This window comes from Mytilus galloprovincialis, chromosome 7, assembly GCF_965363235.1.
Source record: "Mytilus galloprovincialis chromosome 7, xbMytGall1.hap1.1, whole genome shotgun sequence".
NCBI classification, from domain to species: domain Eukaryota; kingdom Metazoa; phylum Mollusca; class Bivalvia; order Mytilida; family Mytilidae; genus Mytilus; species Mytilus galloprovincialis.
Window position 1 is genome coordinate 23,011,840 of NC_134844.1, and position 23,512 is coordinate 23,035,351.

Here is a 23,512-nt window from a genome sequence, read left to right on the forward strand (position 1 = left end):
TAAATGCTGAAATACGTGCCATTGTTATTTTCTAGCTGACTGCTATGTAATACATAACTTATTGAACACTTTTTTCATACTTTTAATTCTTGATTACAAAAAATATAACCAGAAAAACCTTAAAGGATCATCAAATCACCCAAAAGTTTTGAAGTTGCACATAGGAAGTAGTGCTCATTAGGAATCCTTATGTAGTTTATTATCGTTTGTGATTTTGGCTAAGATGTTAAAGAACAATTGTATGAAATATTTAATCGCCGAAAAAATCTCTAAAGACAAGTAGTTTAGATTTTCCAAATGGCAAAAGTTGTAGGAATATTGTTTGTTGTGGATACGTATTATTAAAATTCATCAGTAGTCTATTAATAAGTTATTAATAAATGTAAGTTGGCTGGCGGCAATTTCAAATTAGAAGAGAAAAATTTACGTACATTTGAAGTGAAATTTGGAGGATTCTGATGATAGAAAGGTTATTATTGTTAATCAAATTTTCAAAAGATTGTTATTTGAAAACAGTAAGTGATAGACACACGTGGTCTTCAGTAATGGGACAATATAACAAATCAAATGAAAAATAGGGGGAGTCGTTGAAGTCACCCCACCCCCTGCTGTCTGAGAACTTGGAAATGGTAGAGATCCCCACCCCTAAACCATATATATTCATGTATGGGACAATATAAAAAATCAAATGAAATATAGGAGTAGTCCCTAGCTATATAGGGTCACCCCACCTTAACCAAATGTATTCAGTTATAGGACAATATAATAAATCAAAATGAAATATAGGGGAAGTCCCTGGAGTCACCCTACCCCCTCCTGTCTGAGAACTTGGAAATGGTAGAGATCTCCACCCCTAAACCATATATATTCATGTATGGGACAATATAAAAAATCAAATGAAATATAGTAGTCCCCAGCTATAAAGGGTCACTCCACCTTCTCCTGTGTGTGTTTGAGAACTTGTAAACAGTTGAGATATAAACTGCTAAACCATATCTATTCCTGTTTATCATTTCAAAAAGATTTACAGGGATGATTCCAGGTGTTTTCAAATGGGTCCCTTGAATATCAAATTGGGAATTTTTATCCCAATTGGGAATTTTTATGAATACAATCTAAGACGAAATAATATCATTTTCCTGTAAAAACGGAAAATGAAAGTTAATTTCACCTGTACACTGATTGAAGAAATTACTGGATTCAGACCAGGGAAGTTGTATTACATGAATATCATTGCATATGATGCACTATCATCTTAACTTTGGTAAACGAGGGATATTACAAAAACATATATATATACCACAAGTACCAGCTAACATAAACCTATGGCAAGCCGTTTAGCTATTTATTCGAATTTCAAATTATCTCATAATTTCAAATTATCTCATAATATATAATATATCTTATGTAATATATAAGAATTTTTTTTAAGATATCTCATATAATATATAAAATTTATTTAATATATCTTAAAGATATGAAATATCTTATAAATATGTTTTGTATAAGATACCTTATATGATTTATTGGATATCATGTTAAAAAAATTATATGAAATATCTTATAATTTATATACGATATCTCTAATAATATTTCTTATAATATATAAGATATCATAAATAATATTTTTTATAAGATATCTTATATAAAATAGATATCTTATATAATATAGAAGATATCTACATGATCTAATATAGATTTCAAAATATATATCTTACATATACTTTATATAAGATATCTTACAAATATACTTTATACAAGATATCTTACAAATATACTTTATATAAGATATCTTACAAATATACTTTATATAAGGTAACAACCATCAGATATCTCGTGAACTATATAAGATTTTGAAAGATATCTATAATCTAATAAACATTTATAAGATATCTTTCAAACTATATCAAATATCTAATGAACTATTATAAAAGATATCTTATAAAGTTTATGAGATATCTTGAAGTTAGATTAAATAGAAAAACGGCTTGCCATATTAACCAGTGAAAAAAATCATCCATTGGGTATTTTTTCAACAGATCATCTTTATAAAACTTACCTTGATTTAAATGTATTTCAAATAGAACTGGCCAATTGTCGAATTCAGAAAAGTAATTACAAAAGTATATATATATACTTAATTGATAAGATATTCAAAACAATTGAACCAGTGAACTTTAAAATTATTTGGATCATTTTCATATCTTTTGAAACAGTTCCATAATGATGACATCATATTTCAGGGGGGGTTTCATTTCATGAATAGTCTATCAGCAACATTATTTTCAAAAACGCTCGAAAAAAGAGCAAAATATAAAATAATTTCTTTTACAAAACAAGTCTTAATCAAATTACATAACCGGCTCTGCTGGGCGATCTGATTTTACCATTAAAATTCATTCATCAATGTCATGTAATGTTGAATTTGCTCTTTGCCGAGGTCTGTTTTGACACCCATTTTGACAAAAAGCATATTTTTGATCAACCTGCTGAGCGATCTACTTTTACGAGACCAAATATTCCCATAACATTTTAACTTCAATTGAATCTGGCCGTTACAATTGTTTACCTCATCAGTCTATGGAAGAAGCGATTCGATAAAAACTTTTCTTATATCAACGAGCGATATTGTCTTATATCAATGAGTTGCATTGTGGGAAATTTCAGACGAATGTTAGCATTTGTACGAAGAAAGGCAGATTTCTCGGCATAAAGTAATTATTCTTTTCTTAAAACAGGGTGACATTTAACACGAATACATCTGGTGTATAATTTCCATGAATTATTTTATGTAATAACAAGCAAAGTATATTTAAACGAGAAAATTGAATTATTGAATAAATGAAACATAAATGCACGATTTATCATTTGTAGATGAACACATTCAATAAATATCACGTAGCAAATGCAGTGGAATGCAATTGAGATGAATTCAATTGTTTGCCAGGGATGATTCCAGGTGTTTTCAAATGGGTCCCTTAAACATCAATTTGGGAATTTTTATACCAATTGGGAATTTTTTAAGCATACAATCTAAGACGAAGTAATATCATTATACCGTAAAAACAGAAAATAAAATTGAGAATGGAAATGGGGAATGTGTCAAAGAGACAACAACCCGACCAAATAAAAAACAACAGCAGAGGGTCACCAACAGGTCTTCAATGTAGCGAGAAATTCCCGCACCTTGAGGCGTCCTTCAGCTGGCCCCTAAACAAATATATACTAGTCCAGTGATAATGAACGCCATACTAATTTCCAAATGGTACACAAGAAACTAAAATTAAAATAATACAAAACTAACAAAGGCCAGAGGCTCCTGACTTGGGACAGGCGCAAAAATGCGGCGGGGTTAAACATGTTTGTGAGATCTCAACCCTCCCCCTATACCTCTAACCAATGTAGAAAAGTAAACGCATAACAATACGCACATTAAAATTCAGTTCAAGAGAAGTCCGAGTCTGATGTCAGAAGATGTAACTAAAGAAAATAAACAAAATGACAATAATACATAAATAACAACAGACTACTAGCAGTTAACTGACATGCCAGCTCCAGACTTCAATTAAACTGACTGAAAGATTATGATTTCATCATATGAACATCAGGCACAATCCTTCCCGTTAGGGGTTTAGTATCATACCATCATAACATATATGAGAAGAACATAACCCGTGTCATGCCAATGTATGTATTAAGTTTTGCCTGTACACTGATTGAAGAAGTTATTGGATTCAGACCAGGGAAGTTGTAATACATGAATATCATTGCACATGATTCACTATCATCTTAACTTTGGTAAACGACGCCTATTACAAAAACATATATATATACCAGCTAACATACATGACATAAACCTATGGCAAGCCGTTTAGCTATTTATTCGAATTTCAAATTATCTCAAAATATATTAGATATCTTATATAATGTATAAGATTTGTATGATATATAAGATTTATATAAGATATCTCATTTAATATATGAGATATCTTATATAATTTCATTTTTAAAAGCTATCTTAATCATATGAGATATCTTATACTTTATCCGGTGGTCATTTCATGAATGGTCTATCATCAACATTATTTTCAACAAAAATATAACCGGCTCTATTGGGCAATCTGAGATCTGCGCGCATTAAAATTTATTCATCAATGTTACACCAAATTTTTAATTTGCTCTTTGCCGAGGTCTGCTGTGACACCCATTTTGACAAAAAGCATGTTTTTGATCAACCTGCTGAGCAATCTACTTTTACGAGATCAAATTATCCCATAACATTTTAATCAATTGAATCCGGCTGCTGAAATTGTTTACCTCATGTTGACATAATTAAATCGTTGTTAATAAAATGCAATCGTAGTCATCATTCTTATCCAGATTTTACTATGTTTTGACGACAAACTATGAAAAATTATAGTTGCCATAATCGGTGACGGAAACTTTTCCGGAATTACCGATTTTTATTTTATTTTCCTGAATTGGGAATATTCACAAACATTTTTTTGGGGCCGCTGGCCGATTTAAGGGCCGTTAAGCGGCCCTAAACTATATAGTGGAATCATCCCTGATTTAAATGAAATACAAGGTCAATCTCATAGGCGTCACATATGCATAACACTTTACTAGACCTAACCGTTCAATGTGTACTAGACTTTGCCCAATGTCAGGCGACAATATCATTTTATTCCAAACTTAGACATCATGGACTTGGTGAAGGTGGGGCTCATTTACATTTACTGTGGGCAGGTCAGTCAGACCTCACCATTTGATCCCTGTAGTAGTAAACATTTGTCTTATTTGTGTCTCATAATTTTTATACTTTAGAACACAAATTCAGTTTTCTTTCTAGGGAAGCAATTCCATTCATACTATTACAAGCTCTTACAAAGTCAACTTGTACTACTAACAGTCAACTAAAACCAACGTTAACTACCAACAAGAACAACCAACTGCAATCATTGCGAACTTGTATCACTGCAGACTCACCATTAAAAATATACATTGATATATGCGTAACTTTTGAAACCCTTGATAACATATAAATTATTTACCTTAATAATTAATCGATAAGATAACATAAATGTACACTATATGAATGTTTAATGTTTGTTCTTTTAAATTTGAAAAAAAGAATAATTACGTTTGCCTTGGTTTTTGGTTAACAGCCTTCAACGCTTACAGCGCTTTGATTTTAAATCATATGCATCATTTGAATTAAAATAAATATAGTCCACATAGTAAAAGTGTAACCACAACACCCCTTCAGCTGAAATGGGGTCTTCCATATTATCGTTTCCAGTTGTCTCCCTTTCGTAAGTAACTTCCGTCAAAATCAAAATACGATACACGTCAAGAAAAATTAACTTGTTAGATGTCGATAAACATTTTATAACATAGAAAACGATCGCAATTTAAACAGAGGAGTGTGTACGGAAAGGAGTCATGCCCACTGACCAAAAGGAAATTAAATATTTAAAGAGTTAGAAATGGGGTTCCTCCTAGAATTAACGTAGGAGAATAGGTAATAAGATACAGAGTGAAATACCTTTTCCCACTCTCAGTGACTGTTGTGGAAAGTAAACTTGGAATTGATAGTAAAAAAAATAAAACACAATAAGTACATTGTTCATACACTTGTATCCGAAATTGGCTATATTTAAAGTTGAGTAACTATTCATTTTACGTAAATTACATTTTACATGTGCAGAAATTACACTATACATGTGCAGTTGAATTAGTTTTGAAAATAATACTATCCAGCTATACATGTGTCAATGAAAACATTGGCAATTGTATCGCTCAGAGCAATCTGCTCTTTAATTTATATGTACTATTGAAGTCTGTTTTGTTTTTATGTTAAAAATGAAGAAATGCCTTTTTTTAGCATTTTGTATTGGGGATGAATTACAAAGGAATAACCAGAAAATGAAAATTATACATGTCTATAAACAGATCTTATTTATATTTTCAGGCTTCACAATGTTTTGAGAAAGTACTAAAAGCTCAACCAGGAAATTATGAGACAATGAAAATTTTAGGTTCATTATATGCCAACTCATTTGATCTGACTAAAAGAGATACAGCTAAGGTAAGTCTTATTCATGATATAATATTTATACAGTTCATGTTTCGTGTCATAGTATTCTCTTAATCATTTGAATTATGCAAGCTTTTGTATGCTGTAGTTAATAAATGGAAGGTTTTTTTTTCAAAAAATAAATGAACTTGATTTAGTTAATAAGTTTATAAAAAAATCGGTTGACCTTTTTCGAATTTTTCTTACAGGTCAATTTATACTTTTTAAAATCCCATTACAGTCTGTTAGCAAAATATGTTTTTATACCCCCGCTTTAAAAAAGGGGGGGTATACTGTTTTACCTCTGTCTGTCCGTCCGTCCGTCCGTCCATCAGTCCGTCAGTCCGTCCATCAGTCCGTCAGTCAGTCCGTCCCATGAAACTTTCGTCACATTTTTCTCAGGAACTACACATCCACCCTTTCTGTAATTTGGTATCAACATTTATATATGTCAGCCATACCGTGTGATGCGTTTTCAGATTCATCACTTGACAACTTCCTGTTTACCGAACACTTGTCTGATTTTACACATGATAGCCAAGTTGAAAATTTTCGTCACATTTTTCTCAGGAACTACAATACAAGGATTTCTGAAATTTGGTTTCAGGATTTATATAAGTCAGCTATACCGTGTGATGCGTTTTCAGATTCATCACTTGACAACTTCCTGTTTACCGAACACTTGTATGATTTTACACATGATAGCCAAGTTGAAAATTTTCGTCACATTTTTCTCAGGAACTACAATACAAGGATTTCTGAAATTTGGTTTCAGGATTTATATAAGTCAGCTATACCGTGTGATGCGTTTTCAGATTCATCACTCGACAACTTCCTGTTTACCGTACACTTGTATGATTTTACACATGATAACCAAGTTAAAAATTTTCGTCACATTTTTCTCAGAAACTACAACACAAGGATTTCTGAAATTTGGTTTCAGGATTTTTATAAGTCAGCTATACCGTGTGATGTGTTTTCAGATTCATCACTCGACAACTTCCTGTTTACCGAACACTTGCATATTTTTACACTATTAATATTATCCACTTGCGGCGGGGGTATCATCAGTGAGCAGTAGCTCGCAGTTTCACTTGTCTTCAGAAGACTGACATGTAACAATTTAAAGACTTTTGTTAGGTTTTGCATTAAATCAACTTTACATGGGTGATGTTTTCAGGTTACTCTTGTATGCCACAGCTTTTACTAAATCAATTTGATTCAGGCTTGATACCTTTTTGTGCTAAAAGTTTTTTTTAAACTTTCTGTATGGAAAAAAAAAGCCATATTAAACATTCATCTCTTATTCAGTGCATATAATCATTTAGGCTTGGTATAGGTTCTTCAAAAGAACCAGATAATGGTAACATTTGACATACTGTTTAAACATAGTTATCATGGATATGAGCTGTGAGGTTTGATTTGATTTCAATTTAGAAAGCCTACTGTTTTTTAAATTACAAAATGTATCATTAGAAGCATGGTGGATTTGATTTAACTTTTTATGCCCCACCTACGATAGTAGAGGGGCATTATGTTTTCTGGTCTGTGCCTCCGTTCATCTGTCTGGTTAAAGTTTTTGGTCAAGGTAGTTTTTGATGAAGTTAAAGTTACATCAACTTGAAACTTAGTACACATGTTCCCCATGATATGATCTTTCTAATTTTAATTCCAAATTAAAGTTTTGACCCCAATTTCACGGTCCGCTGAACATAGAAAATGATAGTGGGAGTGGGGCATCCGTGTACTATGGACACATTCTTGTTTTACATATTTTTGTTTGATCAATTTCAGCACCATTTAAAGAAAGTATCAGAACAGTTCCCTGATGATGTAGAGGCTTGGATAGAACTGGCTCAAATTCTAGAACAGAATGATGTACAGGTATGGAAAAAATATGCATGAACAATTTGTTTAGTCCTGTAATTGACAGGAAACAAAGCTCAGCAGGTGTTTGCTTATATATGATACACATGATGTATTATCCATGTGTTTACAATATTTTACTATAAAAATTATACTGAAGATGCTAAATCCTCAATAGTGCATTGAAGAATTTGATTTATGATACTGTCTACCTTGACATGATATGAAAATCTTACCAGAACTTTTAGACCTTTTCATCAATTCGACTTCAAACAGCGATAGTACTTCTCCCAATAGTAGTAACAAGTTTTATCACACTGTTCATACAATGGAGGATTTTATGTAGTTTTAGCACTAATTTAGAAAAGATAATTGTAGTGAACTTAGTTTAAGATAAGAACCATAATAAGGTATGAAATGCAAGTTTTATTAAAGGTTATAAAAAATATAGTCTTCTTTGCTCACAATGATACATCTGCTTGTACATTATACTGGCAGCACATCATATCCAATTATACCTACTTCATTTTGATTTATCTAACTTAGATTTACCTTTTTTATCAGTCCCCTTTTTGATAAACTTTCCTGTCATCACCAGAATAAAAACACATTATAAAAGTTGGTCATTTCTATTAGTCATGCTTCTGTCATAAGCATGGTATTCTCTACTTGTCATACTATTTTACCTTTTAAGGTTTTTGCACACAAAAACTTTTTTATATATTTTAATTGTGACTTGTTCCTTCAGGGGGCTTTGTCAGCCTATGGAAAAGCCACTACTATACTGAAAGAGAAGATCGAGGCTGATGTACCTCCAGAAATACTTAACAATGTAGCAGCACTTCACTTCAGGCTAGGAAATCTTCAGGAAGCTAAGGTTGGTTTTCATAGCAATATTTGCCATGAATTTATATTTATGACTGTTTAGGCATACAAACCATGACAAGAAGTTGGACAAGACTTTCATCAATATGATGTGTAACACATACAGTCAAACATAGTTGTAAAATATAAACATCCATTGAACCAATTATGAAAACATTCCTGTACTATAAAAATTGATGATAAAATTGAGAAAGGAAATTTGGAATGTGTCAAAGAGAAAATAACCTGACCAAAGAGCAGAAAACACTAATGAGTCTTCAACACAACGAGAAAATCCCTCACTTGCAGGCAGGCATCAGCTGGCCCCTTAAAAAAAGGTGAACTAGTTCAGCGAAAAATGAACATTACACAAAACTCTGAAACATATATATGTACTAGAATTAGAAAAACACACAATGACCAGAGATTCCTGACTTGGGACAGACACAAAACTAAATATATATCTAGCTAACTGAGAGTATTAAAAGATTTCTTGTTTTAATTAAAAAAAACACAAAACATCTGATCCTATTCTTTTATTTTGAGACAAGATATTCTATGATGTTCCATGTGTTATGTATGAGTTTCTATTTATTATTCTGTTAGATTGAAAATGCATTTATAACTAATGACTATCATTAATAAATTTTAAAATTATCATCAATAGAGATTTTATGAGTCATCATTAGAAAGATCTAGAGGTGAAGCTCAGCATGATGAAACATACTACAGTGCCATCTCTGTGACAACGACCTATAACCTTGCTGTTTTGTATGAGGCTACACATGAGTATGATGATGCAGAAAGATTATACAAGAGTATTCTTCGAGAGCATCCTAATTATGTAGACTGTAAGTAGAAATATTTAACACATTAGCTAATTTGGGTACAGTATTTTCCTCAATCTGTCCTACAACATGTACAATCAAAATCAATAGATTTATCATTAAATGAAAAAGAAGATGTGGTATGTTTGCCAATGAGACAACTATCCACAAAAGACCAAAATGACACAGACATTAACAACTATAGGTCACCGTACGGCCTTCAACAATGAGCGAAGCCCATAGGACATAGTCAGCTATAAAAGGCCCCGAAAAGACAATGTAAAAAAATTCAAACGAGAAAACTTACGGCCTTATTTATGTAAAAAAAATTAACGAAAAGCAAATATGTAACACTTAAACAAACGACAACCACTGAATTACAGGCTCCTGACTTGGGACAGGCACATACATAAATAATATGGCGGGGTTAAACATGTTAGCGGGATCCCAACCCTCCCCCTAACCTGGGACAGTGGTATAACAGTACATCATAAGAACGAACTATAAAAATCAGTTGAAAAGGGCTTAACTCATCAGATGGACAAGAGTACAAGTTAGAATGTTTTAAATACTTGGAAACAACACAAGAATCTGCATATTTGCCCTTTAAAAATTCTTCAAGATGTTTAAAGTTATTAAATTTTAGACCATAAGATTTCAAAATTGTCAAGACGATCATATTTCTGGACACAATAAATATTCAACTAGAATTTTACAAAACTTGAACTTGTCAAATATTTATATGATTCAGGGAAAGTTGAGTGTCAGGGAACCTTTTGTGGTTAGACTTTCTTCCTTACATAGTCACATTTTACCAATTAAAAGTGACATGAGGAGTTATATATGTCAACACATGCTCTACATGAATATCTTGTCACCAAAGCAGTTATTGATAGTTGTTAATTGGTTAGAAGACATCTGAGGTTTACCTTGTTACTTGAAATGTTTTGAGAAATAAACCAAATTTATATGAAATTTGTATTTCAGGTTACCTAAGATTGGGATGTATGGCCAGAGATAGAGGACAGATTTATGAAGCTTCTGATTGGTTTAAAGAAGCTCTTCAGATAAATCAGGTAAATAATAAAAGATTCTAAAAATACTAACATATTTTTAGTGAATGCAAGTTTGAATTGTTGATTTTAAAGAAAAATATGTTGGGAGCTGTTTATCTTAGCATAATCATTTTATGAATTGTTGAGTTTGAACTAGAAATTTGGACAATTCCATAGTCAGTGAATGAATACCTGTCTAAAGCTAAAAGCTAATATACTTATCCCAGTTAATGTTTGTCTCCCCTGCCACACAAGTTGTTGAAGTTAGACAAAAGCTAGCTGTTTCCAATGTTAGTGTTGGTGGAGCAAACAATTAGTAAAGTTTGTGATGTGACTACACAGGTCTGGAATATATTTTTGTTAACAGTTTACTATAAAATGTGAAATGAGGTATATTATTAAATAGATATATCATGTTAAGAAGGGGTATTTGTGAAAAATACCAGTCGAGAGAATGTTAAATTTTGCGAGCCGTAAGGCAAGGGAAATTCATTCTAAAGACTGGTATTTTTCGCAAATACCCCTCAAGAACGTGCAATATCTGTTTAATTACACCAAATGTTAATGTTCAAAATGGCATTGACGATCGTGACGTTACAAGCGTCCAGTCAGATAGAGTATTTTGAACAGATATATCATGTTAAGGAGGGGTATTTGCGAAAAATACCAGTCGAGAGAATGTTAAATTTCGCGAGCCGTAAGGGGAGGGAAATTCATTCTAAAGACTGGTATTTTTCGCAAATACCCCTCAAGAACGTGCTATATCTGTTTAATTACACCGAATGTTAATGTTCAAAATGGCATTGATGATCGTGACGTTACAAGCGTCCTGTCGGATAGAGTATTTTCAACAGATATATCATGTTAAGGAGGGGTATTTGCGAAAAATACCAGTCGAGAGAATGTTAAATTTCAAGCGGTTAGTTGAGGGAAATTCATTCTCAAGACTGGTATTTTTCGCAAATACCCCTCAAGAACATGCTATATCTGTTTAATTACACCGAATGTTAATGTTAAAAAACGCATTAGTGATCGTGACGTTACAAGCGTCCAGTCGGATAGAGTATTTTTTGTCAAATACCCTGGCAGAGAGGGTAAAAAAGGCATATCCTTTTTGCATATACCCCGGCAACGTTAAAAATGAACAATATTCATTTGATAGCAGTAAATTGGTGAAAAATACACTGGCTATCAACCAATCAAAACCCAGGATTCTTACATAAGGTGTAATTATTTGTTAAATACCACAGCAGAGAGGGTATAAAAGGCATATCCTTTTTGCAAATACCCCGGCATTAAAAAATGAACGATATTCATTTGATAACAGTTAATTGGTGAAAAATACACTGGCTATCAACCAATCAAAACCCAGGAATCTTACATAAGGTGTAATTATACTTGAAACAGTTTTGAATTGTTTTTCATAGTGAATAGACAATGTAGTCTTCCCGTTAGATACAGACTCATTAACAAATATGCAATAAGAATGCATCAATATTTGATTTATTTTACAGGATCATCCAGATGCTTGGTCTTTGATAGGCAATCTCCATTTAGCTAAGCAGGAGTGGGGACCAGGACAGAAGAAATTTGAGAGAATTATTGGTCGACCACAAACAAAAGATGATGCATATTCATTGATTGCACTGGGGAATGTTTGGTTACAGACATTGCATCAACCAATGAGAGACAAGGATAAGGTAATTTTACTTAAAATATTTAATCTTTATTCATTGTGCACTGCACATTACTCTGGACATATCTTTATTAGGTAAGAAACCAAAGTTTCGGAGCATTTAAAACCAAATTTCCTTCTTTCAGCTTTTTTTGTTATTTAGAGATACTTTTATGCCCCAGCTGTTTTACCCTTGTCTGTCTGTACGTAAGTCTGTCTATACCACTGTCCCAAAGATGGTTTCTGTTCTCTAACTTTATTTTTTGTCAAACCAAATGTCATGAAACTTATACACATTGCAAATTACCACAAAATACAGATCCAAATATATATCCAAGCAGGGGCATCATCTGTGTCCAATGAACACAATCTCCATTTATTTGAAAAAAAATCATTCAAACAACAGAAGAATATTCAGAGTATACTTTTATAGTGTTTGAAATAATGGATAATTATATTCTGTTTTTTTGGAGATAAAAAATCCATTTAAATTGAAATTTAGTATATATGTAATATAAGCAATTCTTAACAAATATCCATGTTTTTGTCATTTGCGGATTCCAATCTGAGTTATACTTTTACCTCAGTCAAGGAACAGCATCAATTATTTTACTGCCTTATAGCAGATAAATTACATTTATATGTTCTGATATAAAGACTATACATACATGCTTATACAATACAACTATCTAATCCCAAGTCCCAATGAAATAGATGTGAATAACTGTAGATCAACAATCTACAAAACCCATACCGGATAGTCAGCTATCAAAGGGCTATGATGTGAAAAAAATTGTTTAACTACATAAAATTATTATATAAAGAGATGTAAAATTTCAATCTTTATTTAAAAATCTTCTACGTTTTCAGGAAAAAAGACATCAAGATCGTGCCCTGGCTATGTATAAACAAGTGTTGAGAAATGATGACAGAAATATCTGGGCTGCTAATGGGATTGGTATGTACAATCATCAGAAACAAAACTTATTTAAAGGCAACATTTGATTTAATTTTGATAATCAAATGTAAGAAATATTATTTGTTTGATTGAGATTAGATATGCAGTTTACATTAATAATGAAATACTGGTACAAATATTTGTTAAAATTTATAAAACAACTATTGGGGGAATTGGAATTCATTTATTTTGGTGTATTTGGATACCTGTTATTTTGCTTTTATCATTACATAAATACAACCCCCTAGATCATTTTTTATTTTGTTTCTTCGTCTGTTGTTTCATCCATCTCAAATTAAGTTTACGATTTTTGTTCAGCTTTTATCCACATTGTCGTAATGTTTTCGAATTTGTCTCCCAGAGAGACCTTCAGAAACTGATTTTCTCCGATATAAGCTGTGTTGTTATGCAATTGTTATAAGTGACTTCATACAATGGTTTAAAATGGTTCTTAATAGAGCTACTCTACGGAATGTTTTGAGTTACTTCCCTTGTATTGAAATTAACATCTGCCAATAACAAACAATAACAGTACCACTGGTGAAATTAATTTCTACCATGAATTATCTCCTAGAGATATAATGGAACCAGTAATTAGACTTGTCAAGGACAACTTTTTGTTGATGTTTTGTTGAACTGGTCCCTCTAAAATTTATATTATGTAGTAAAATAGTCACCTACACAATTTCCACCAGGCACTCACATGATGGAATGTGAACAAAAAATTGTGAGAAATTTCAAACTTTAAACCTTTCTGTATGATTTGAATGCACTGAAGAAAAATGTGATAGTGGTGCACATTAAAGCAGTATAGAAAATGTTCATGTATATTTTTGCACCTGTCCCAAGTCAAGAGCTCCTGGCCTTTGTTAGTATAATATGATTTTTTTTAATTTGGTTCATTTACATGTTTTGGAATTTAGTATGACATCCATTTACAATGAATTAGTACATATTTTTATTTAGTGGCCAGCTGAATCATACCTTTGGTGCAGGATTTTCTTGTTGTGTTGAAGACCCTTTGGTGGCCTTCAGTTGTTTTCTGCTCTATGATTGGGTTGTTGTCCCATTTTATTGAAAACCATAATGAATATTTATTTTGTTATTTGCAACTGAAATTGATTCTAACAGACACTCTGTTGTTTTATATGTAACTTCTCAAAGTATAATTTTCCTGAATAGGATTAGATTTACACTGTTTTAAAATTTGTCTGCTGAACTAATGATTTAACATATTTTACTTTGTAATTTAAATCATACAGTTGCTTACATCTGCATTTGCCCATCATTTGCTCTAGTTGTCCCATCAGCAATCATACAACATCTCTTTCTACATTTTTCTATTTTATCAGGTTATGCTGAGACAATAATAAATAATAATGATAATAATCTTGGATGTCTGAGATTTTCAATTTAAATAGATAGGGTTTTTTTGGTATATCTCGATGAGACATCACAGGAATAACAAAACAACCATAGATATAAAGAGTACAACTTTCAAAATACTTGTACTATAAGATGCTTTATACTCATATAAACTATGTAAATATTTGACAACCAAAATTTTTAATTTGGATCACCTGAAATTTTTTCTGTGGAATTATTTCTTTCTATTTTTTAGCTCACCTGGCCTAAAAGGCCATGTGAGCTTTTCTCATCACTTGGCGTCCGTCGTCGTCGTCGTCGTCGTCTGTCGTCGTTAACAATTTTTCAAACATCTTCTCCTCTGAAACTACTGAATAGATTTGAATGAAACTTAAAATGATTGTTCCTTAGATTATCCTGCACAAAGTGTGTGCTTCGATTTTTGATCCGTCAAAAAACATGGCTGCCGTTACTTAAAATAGAACATAGGGGTCAAATGCAGTTTTTGGCTTATATCTCAAAAACGGAAGCATTTAGAGCAAATCTGACATGGGGTAAAAATGTTCATTAGGTCAAGATCTATCAGCCCAGAAATTTTCAGATGAATCAAACAAACCATTGTTGGGTTGCTGCCACTTAATTGGTAATTTTAAGGAAATTTTGCAGTTTTTGGTCATTATCTTGAATATTATTATAGATGAAGATAAACTGTAAACAGCAAAAATGATCAGCAAAGTAAGATCTACAAATAGGTTAATATGACCAAAATTGTCAATTGACCCCTTAAGGGGTAAATGTCCTTTAATGACAATTTTTCACAATTTGTTCATCATATTTGCTAACTTTAAAAAATCTTCTCCTCTGAAACTACTGAATGGATTTGGATGAAACTTAGCATGATAGTTCCTTAGATTATCCTGCACAAAGTGTGTGCTTCGATTTTTGATCCGTCAAAAAACATGGCCGCCCTTACTTTAAATAGAACATAGGGGTCAAATGCAGTTTTTGGCTTATATCTCAAAAACGGAAGCATTTAGAGCAAATCTGACATGGGGTAAAAATGTTCATTAGGTCAAGATCTATCAGCCCAGAAATTTTCAGATGAATCAAACAAACCATAGTTGGGTTGCTGCCACTTAATTGGTAATTTTAAGGAAATTTTGCAGTTTTTGGTCATTATCTTGAATATTATTATAGATGAAGATAAACTGTAAACAGCAAAAATGATCAGCAAAGTAAGATCTACAAATAGGTTAATATGACCAAAATTGTCAATTGACCCCTTAAGGGGTAAATGTCCTTTAATGACAATTTTTCACAATTTGTTCATCATATTTGCTAACTTTAAAAAATCTTCTCCTCTGAAACTACTGAATGGATTTGGATGAAACTTAGCATGATAGTTCCTTAGATTATCCTGCACAAAGTGTGTGCTTCGATTTTTGATCCGTCAAAAAACATGGCCGCCCTTACTTTAAATAGAACATAGGGGTCAAATGCAGTTTTTGGCTTATATCTCAAAAACGGAAGCATTTAGAGCAAATCTGACAGGGGTTAAAATGTTCATTAGGTCAAGATCTATCAGCCCAGAAATTTTCAGATGAATCAAACAAACCATTGTTGGGTTGCTGCCACTTAATTGGTAATTTTAAGGAAATTTTGCAGTTTTTGGTCATTATCTTGAATATTATTATAGATGAAGATAAACTGTAAACAGCAAAAATGATCAGCAAAGTAAGATCTACAAATAGGTTAATATGACCAAAATTGTCAATTGACCCCTTAAGGGGTAAATGTCCTTTAATGACAATTTTTCACAATTTGTTCATCATATTTGCTAACTTTAAAAAATCTTCTCCTCTGAAACTACTGAATGGATTTGGATGAAACTTAGCATGATAGTTCCTTAGATTATCCTGCACAAAGTGTGTGCTTCGATTTTTGATCCGTCAAAAAACATGGCCGCCCTTACTTTAAATAGAACATAGGGGTCAAATGCAGTTTTTGGCTTATATCTCAAAAACGGAAGCATTTAGAGCAAATCTGACATGGGGTAAAAATGTTCATTAGGTCAAGATCTATCAGCCCAGAAATTTTCAGATGAATCAAACAAACCATTGTTGGGTTGCTGCCACTTAATTGGTAATTTTAAGGAAATTTTGCAGTTTTTGGTCATTATCTTGAATATTATTATAGATGAAGATAAACTGTAAACAGCAAAAATGATCAGCAAAGTAAGATCTACAAATAGGTTAATATGACCAAAATTGTCAATTGACCCCTTAAGGGGTAAATGTCCTTTAATGACAATTTTTCACAATTTGTTCATCATATTTGCTAACTTTAAAAAATCTTCTCCTCTGAAACTACTGAATGGATTTGGATGAAACTTAGCATGATAGTTCCTTGGATTATCCTGCACAAAGTGTGTGCTTCGATTTTTGATCCGTCAAAAAACATGGCCGCCCTTACTTTAAATAGAACATAGGGGTCAAATGCAGTTTTTGGCTTATATCTCAAAAACGGAAGCATTTAGAGCAAATCTGACAGGGGTTAAAATGTTCATTAGGTCAAGATCTATCAGCCCAGAAATTTTCAGATGAATCAAACAAACCATTGTTGGGTTGCTGCCACTTAATTGGTAATTTTAAGGAAATTTTGCAGTTTTTGGTCATTATCTTGAATATTATTATAGATGAAGATAAACTGTAAACAGCAAAAATGATCAGCAAAGTAAGATCTACAAATAGGTTAATATGACCAAAATTGTCAATTGACCCCTTAAGGGGTAAATGTCCTTTAATGACAATTTTTCACAATTTGTTCATCATATTTGCTAACTTTAAAAAATCTTCTCCTCTGAAACTACTGAATGGATTTGGATGAAACTTAGCATGATAGTTCCTTAGATTATCCTGCACAAAGTGTGTGCTTCGATTTTTGATCCGTCAAAAAACATGGCCGCCCTTACTTTAAATAGAACATAGGGGTCAAATGCAGTTTTTGGCTTATATCTCAAAAACGAAAGCATTTAGAGCAAATCTGACATGGGGGTAAAAATGTTCATTAGGTCAAGATCTATCAGCCCTGAAATTTTCAGACGAATCAAACAAACCATTGTTGGGTTGCTGCCACTTAATTGGTAATTTTAAGGAAATTTTGCAGTTTTTGGTCATTATCTTGAATATCATTATAGATAAAGATAAACTGTAAACAGCAAAAATGATCAGCAAAGTAAGATCTACAAATAGGTTAATATGACCAAAATTGTCAATTGACCCCTTAAGGGGTAAATGTCCTTTAATGACAATTTTTCACAATTTGTTCATCATATTTGCTAACTTTAAAAAATCTTCTCCTCTGAAACTACTGAATGGATTTGGATGAAACTTAGCATGATAGTTCCTTAGATTATCCTGCACAAAGTGTGTGCTTCGATTTTTGATCCGTCAAAAAACATGGCCGCCCTTACTTTAAATAGAACATAGGGGTCAAATGCAGTTTTTGGCTTATATCTCAAAAACGAAAGCATTTAGAGCAAATCTGACATTGGGTAAAAATGTTCATTAGGTCAAGATCTATCCTTGACCTCATTTTCATAATTCAGTGGTCAAAGTTAACTTTTTTAGTTTTGGTCTATTTTTTTAATACTTTATGCATTAGGTCAACTATATTTGGTGTATGAAAATATTTTATGATCTATATATAATTTTCGTGGTCAAGTCCATATCTCAGATACTATAAGCAATAAGTCTAGTAGATTTGGTGTATAGAAGAACTGTAAAGTGTACATGTCCAACTGGCAGGTGTCATCTCACCTTGACCTCATTTTCATGGTTCAGTGGTTATAGTTAAGTTTTTGTGTTTTGGTCTGTTTTTCTTATACTATATGCAATAGGTCTACTAAAATTGGTGTATAGAATGATTGTAAGGTGTACATGTCTAGCTGACAGGTGTCATCTAACCTTGACCTCATTTTCATAATTCAGTGGTCAAAGTTAACTTTTTTAGTTTTGGTCTATTTTTTTAATACTTTATGCATTAGGTCAACTATATTTGGTGTATGAAAATATTTTATGATCTATATGTCGGTTACGCAGGTTTTATTTGAACTTGACCTCATTTTCACAGTCCATTGCTAAGTTTTAAGTGTTTGTGTTTTGGTCTCATTTTCTTTATTTATAAACAGTAAGTCATATATATTTGTAATATTGAAGAATTGTTAGCTGTACATGTTTGCCTGGCATGGTTCAATATGTTCAATAAGGCATTGTTTACCAGGTGAGCGATTCAGGCTCTTGAGAGCCTCTTGTTTTTTTTCCTTGTGAGTAATTTCTGTTTGATCAAATTTAACAGTTCTTCTAGATATTGAGGCATTCTTTTTTTTTTTGTTTATTTATAGACTCAGTATATTTTTTTTTCAATTTCATGTAAAATAACCACCTGAAACAAGGAAAAATACCTATGTTAAACAGTAAAACAAGCCAATGATATCTTTCTAAGTTTTAATTTGCATTCATATTCAGACATTTAATCTATACAAACATAACAAAAACAATAACAATTACTATACATAGCACTGAAGTTCATAGTTCAAAGTTCACATGTTAACAAGAATGCTGCATGGCAAGTTTACGCTTCTTTCTGGCAATCTCTGTGAGTGTACGAGTGTTGTTGTTTCTGTTGCGTTTGTTGGCAAACCATTTCTTGACCTGTTCGACCTGAATGTTACCCTTGACTGCCAGCTGGTCGATGACGATGTTGTTAGGATATGGATGTTCTAGATGTTGGTCATACCAGTCTTCCATGTGACGTACTGCTTTCTTTGAGAGTAGTGGGCGTTGTTTGATGCAGTTGACTGATGATACTACTGGTTTCATGTGAGTGGATTCTTCAAGTAGTGACAGACTTCTCTCCACACGGTCCATGATCTGATGAAGTTGACTGTCGTAGTGGTTGTTGAGTGATTTCTTGTAGTGATCTGGGTAGTTGGTTGGCTGAACATGACGAAATCTTTCAGTCTCAACAATGGCTGCTTGGTAACGGTAGAAGTTAGACAGCTGTCTGATGTCCTCTGGGAAGCACCCTTGAAGAGTGTTGAATCTGAGTTGAAGATTCTGCTCTCTGATGAATACATCTTGATGTGGTTGAGTTGTCATGGTAGTGAGTAGGCATTCTGACAGAGAGTTGCTGGCCTTGCAGTCATTAGCTAGGACTGCCTGAAGGTCACTGAAGAATGGATTCCTGGCTAGTGGACTGTCTGGTGGTGGTGAACCAAGGAGACCTGACAAAGAGTCGTTAAAACGACTGTCTCCTGCAGGACTGAAGTAGTGGCCTGGTGTCTGTATAGTCAGTGCTGGCTTTCCATTGGCCTTGATTGGTGTTTGGTATGATGACTGAGTAGCTGATGGGTAGTCTGAGTGTGTTGGACCATCTTGAGTAGTAGGACCATCTTGAGTAGTAGTTTGGCTGTAGTCTAGGTACTGTTCTAGACTGCTGTTGGAGTCATCATCAACTGGTATATCATGGATAGTAGCAGCTATGACATCTGACAATGTAGTAGATGGTGTCATCTGGATAAAGCATGAATCATTCATTGTGGATATTGTGGCAAGGTTTACTCGATTTGGCAATGAGTTGAAACTGCCATGTCAGGGGTTTTATTTGAGATTTTCAGATATTGGCTTGGGCCAACTCAACTAGACTCATTTTCTGATTGGCCTTTTCCTACCATGTGATAACTCTGATTAGAAAAATCATGATTTCATTGGTTAATAATCATGATGTGTTTATTCAATCAGTATTAATGAATGGCTTCATTTATTGTTTGAATAAGATGAAAGGAAGGGTGAATGAGTAATCACTGAATATGATCATGATTAGCTTGGACAATCATTGTTACTCATTGGCTTCATCAAATCTTTGATTAATGTTTAGAGAAAGGTGACAGCTAATTAGATTATCTAATTAGTAACTAATCTGATCATTAATTGCAGAAGATCTCATTAAAATGTTGCACTTTGATGTGAAAGTTAAAAATATTAAAATTATTTATGATTGAGTTATTAAATATTTATTTTTTCTATTAAATTTCAAAGTTTATAGTCAAGATTCTTAGAACTTTAGAATATGATTTCTTTTTTTTAAGATAAAAAACAAATGAAAGGGTATATTTTTTAATTGTAAAATTTTAATTTGATATCTTTAGTCTTTTTTAATTTATTTTTTAGGATTTATATAAATATCCTGTAAATTTTTAAATTGTATGAAAATTAAAAAAGCAAAGAAAGTAAAAACACATTAAAATATGATGAAGTATTTCTTAAAGTATATTTGTTTTCTTTATTCAAAGTGAATAATAATAACAAAAAGAGGAGTATTCCAAAACTTATATCCTATGTTTAACCTAGAATTTTTTTTCTTCATATGGCCATTTCTTAAATAAAAAGGACAAGAGGATAAACATTTGCTTTGAATTAAATTTTTACATATATAAATATGACTTTTAATATGAAAAAAAAAACAACATATTCACTTGAAGAAATTATTAAAAAGTTGATACTGGACCGAGCTTTAATACATGTATTTACAAACAATTGTTGTCACACATGTATTGATTATATTTTTCTCATATGATTAATCGTATATTTTAACTATTTTTTAAGTAGTTTGGAATATAGTTGATAAAAATTATATTTGTGTTTTAGTTTTTCTGCTGATAGATTTCTTTAAATCTTTTTTTTACTATTTATATTGAAATTATCTAAAGTTTGGCAGCTTCAATTTATAAAATTATGGTACATGTGTATAAGGTTTACAATATAGTTGGTTAATGAAATGATTGTTAATTTAATTCATTTATTGAGAATGGATTTGTCAATTTGTCCTGTTTTTGCTATATCTGTTGATCCTTTGGTCTCATTTCAAATAAACCAACCTCACATTATTTTTTTATTGATTACAACTTTTGTTTTCTCAGACTAAGGAATTTAACAGTTACCCATTGATTTCCTAAAAAATCATATACTGACCTCATCAAAAGACCGTTATTTATAGATTATCGTTGAGATGACCAATGATAATCTGTTTATTGCTATTTTACCTATGACGGCGTTGACAATCTATGTCAATTTCGTTAGCAACGCCACGTGCCTGCTTAGTTTCTAGCGATAATTTTCCATATCAAATGAGTAGCACAAAATAGCGATAATGTAAAACATTTGTGTGTACCATTTGTTTTGGATCATTATTAAAATCAAACTGAAGCTGTTTAGGAAACATAAAATAAAACTAAAGGAAACATATGCTTCTTAAGGGGTATTTTTCTTGTATAGATATATAGAAGAAATATCTAACTATACTATATTTGATGTGCACAATACTTGTTGTTTTTTCGGTTAGCTTAATGCTAAGTCTTGAATTGATGGCCTTAGTGAGAAAAAAACATGATAATATTCATGAACAACAACAAATGGATTTTTGGACAACTATATGTATATAATGTAACTTGATTCTGAAGTAATATATATATATACTTATACTTTCTAATGTTATTTGGTATATCATTAAAAACTTTCTGACTTTTTTGTTTATTTTTCTATCACAATAACGTATACCGACATCTTGTTGTAATTTTATAAGATTGTTTATTGAAGTTTTGCAGGTTAATAGAGATTTAGAGTTTCTTCCATCAAATGGCTTTAATATTTTGTTGAATTAAATTTTTTATTGGTTTCAATATATTAAAAGAGAAAGTATTTTTTTTAAATCAAACTTCAGAATGTAGATGTAATTCCATTTGCTAATTATGGTGTAAGAAGATAATGAGCCAATCTAATTTTCTCAGCTTGTCTTTATTGCAAAAGTGTTTTTACAAGATCATTATTAGTCCGATTAATTATTTCATGATAAACAACAAAGTAAATCTAAATTTCCTTAAATATTTTTTGAATAGAAAATTCAAGAATTTTTTTATCTAATTATCAGCTTTTGCTTTTGAAAAAAGGTGATAAAATGTGTAAGAAAATTTAGATTTTATTTTCTTAAATCAGTTCAAATAAAACATATTCTTGTATAAGTTTTCAGTCACACTGTATCTTATCTACTATATTAATCTACATTTTTGGTAGTATTGCATAAACTTTTATATCCAATTCATAAGATTGCAATCATCAGAAACAGAAAAGTGAAAACATCCCTGTCTGGTTTTTTTAATCTGTATAAAACAACAAATCTGTGAATACCAAGCATACTTTCTTTTTAATTTGTATAATTATTTCTGTGAGAACAATGAATACTGATACAATATAATTAAATGATATTAAAGTTATGAAAGTAAATGTAATTAAAATAAATTAAAGTTAGCATTTATGCTTTTACTTGAATTGAAATTCTGAAATTGTAGTCCAAATTGTTAAGAAAAATAAAAATAGATAAATAAAAGATGGAAAAAAATTTCATAGAAAATTAACTGAAATTCAAAAATGATTAGCGCTGTTTTTTTAATTTTATAAATAAGAATTAAAATTCTGCTGATTCACATGATCAGAACAATCCTATAAATAACAATTTAGTATCGGAAATTATATTGTTTTAAGCATAAGTATTAGAAATGCATATAATATAAGATTAGCTTGTGTTTCAATATATTAAAACCAAATTTCAGAATATTTGATACAATCTTAATTGTTTGTATAAAATTGGCTGCATAATTGTGTACTTGAAACCTCAAAATCTATAAGGTCTGAAGTACACAAAATTTGACACTCCCAAAGATACAGTAATTATCAGTTTAAAACTTCTATTTGCACATCTTCTTTTTAT

The 23,512-nt window shown here is 31.6% G+C and overlaps 2 protein-coding genes across 2 annotated transcripts in view; one reads left to right on the forward strand and one right to left on the reverse strand.

Moving 5' to 3' along the window:
• LOC143082576 (RNA polymerase-associated protein CTR9 homolog) overlaps window positions 1-23,512 on the forward strand; it is a 59,623-nt gene that overhangs the window by 17,496 nt on the left and 18,615 nt on the right. Inside the window, exons 9-15 of the mRNA XM_076258310.1 lie at window positions 5,975-6,091; window positions 7,874-7,963; window positions 8,694-8,822; window positions 9,477-9,660; window positions 10,624-10,712; window positions 12,206-12,391; window positions 13,237-13,324. Of these exons, the coding sequence (XP_076114425.1) occupies window positions 5,975-6,091; window positions 7,874-7,963; window positions 8,694-8,822; window positions 9,477-9,660; window positions 10,624-10,712; window positions 12,206-12,391; window positions 13,237-13,324 (883 nt within the window). The remainder of the gene's footprint in view (window positions 1-5,974; window positions 6,092-7,873; window positions 7,964-8,693; window positions 8,823-9,476; window positions 9,661-10,623; window positions 10,713-12,205; window positions 12,392-13,236; window positions 13,325-23,512) is intronic.
• LOC143081567 (uncharacterized) lies at window positions 19,199-20,328 on the reverse strand. The gene has a single exon (XM_076257368.1). The coding sequence runs from the start codon at window positions 20,284-20,286 to the stop codon at window positions 19,297-19,299; it is 990 nt and encodes a 329-aa protein (XP_076113483.1). The 5' UTR covers window positions 20,287-20,328; the 3' UTR covers window positions 19,199-19,296.

What these genes read in the sequence shown, in the direction of transcription:
- LOC143081567 (XM_076257368.1), bottom strand. Translation starts at nt 20,286, where the DNA reads ATGAATGATTCATGCTTTATCCAGATGACACCATCTACTACATTGTCA.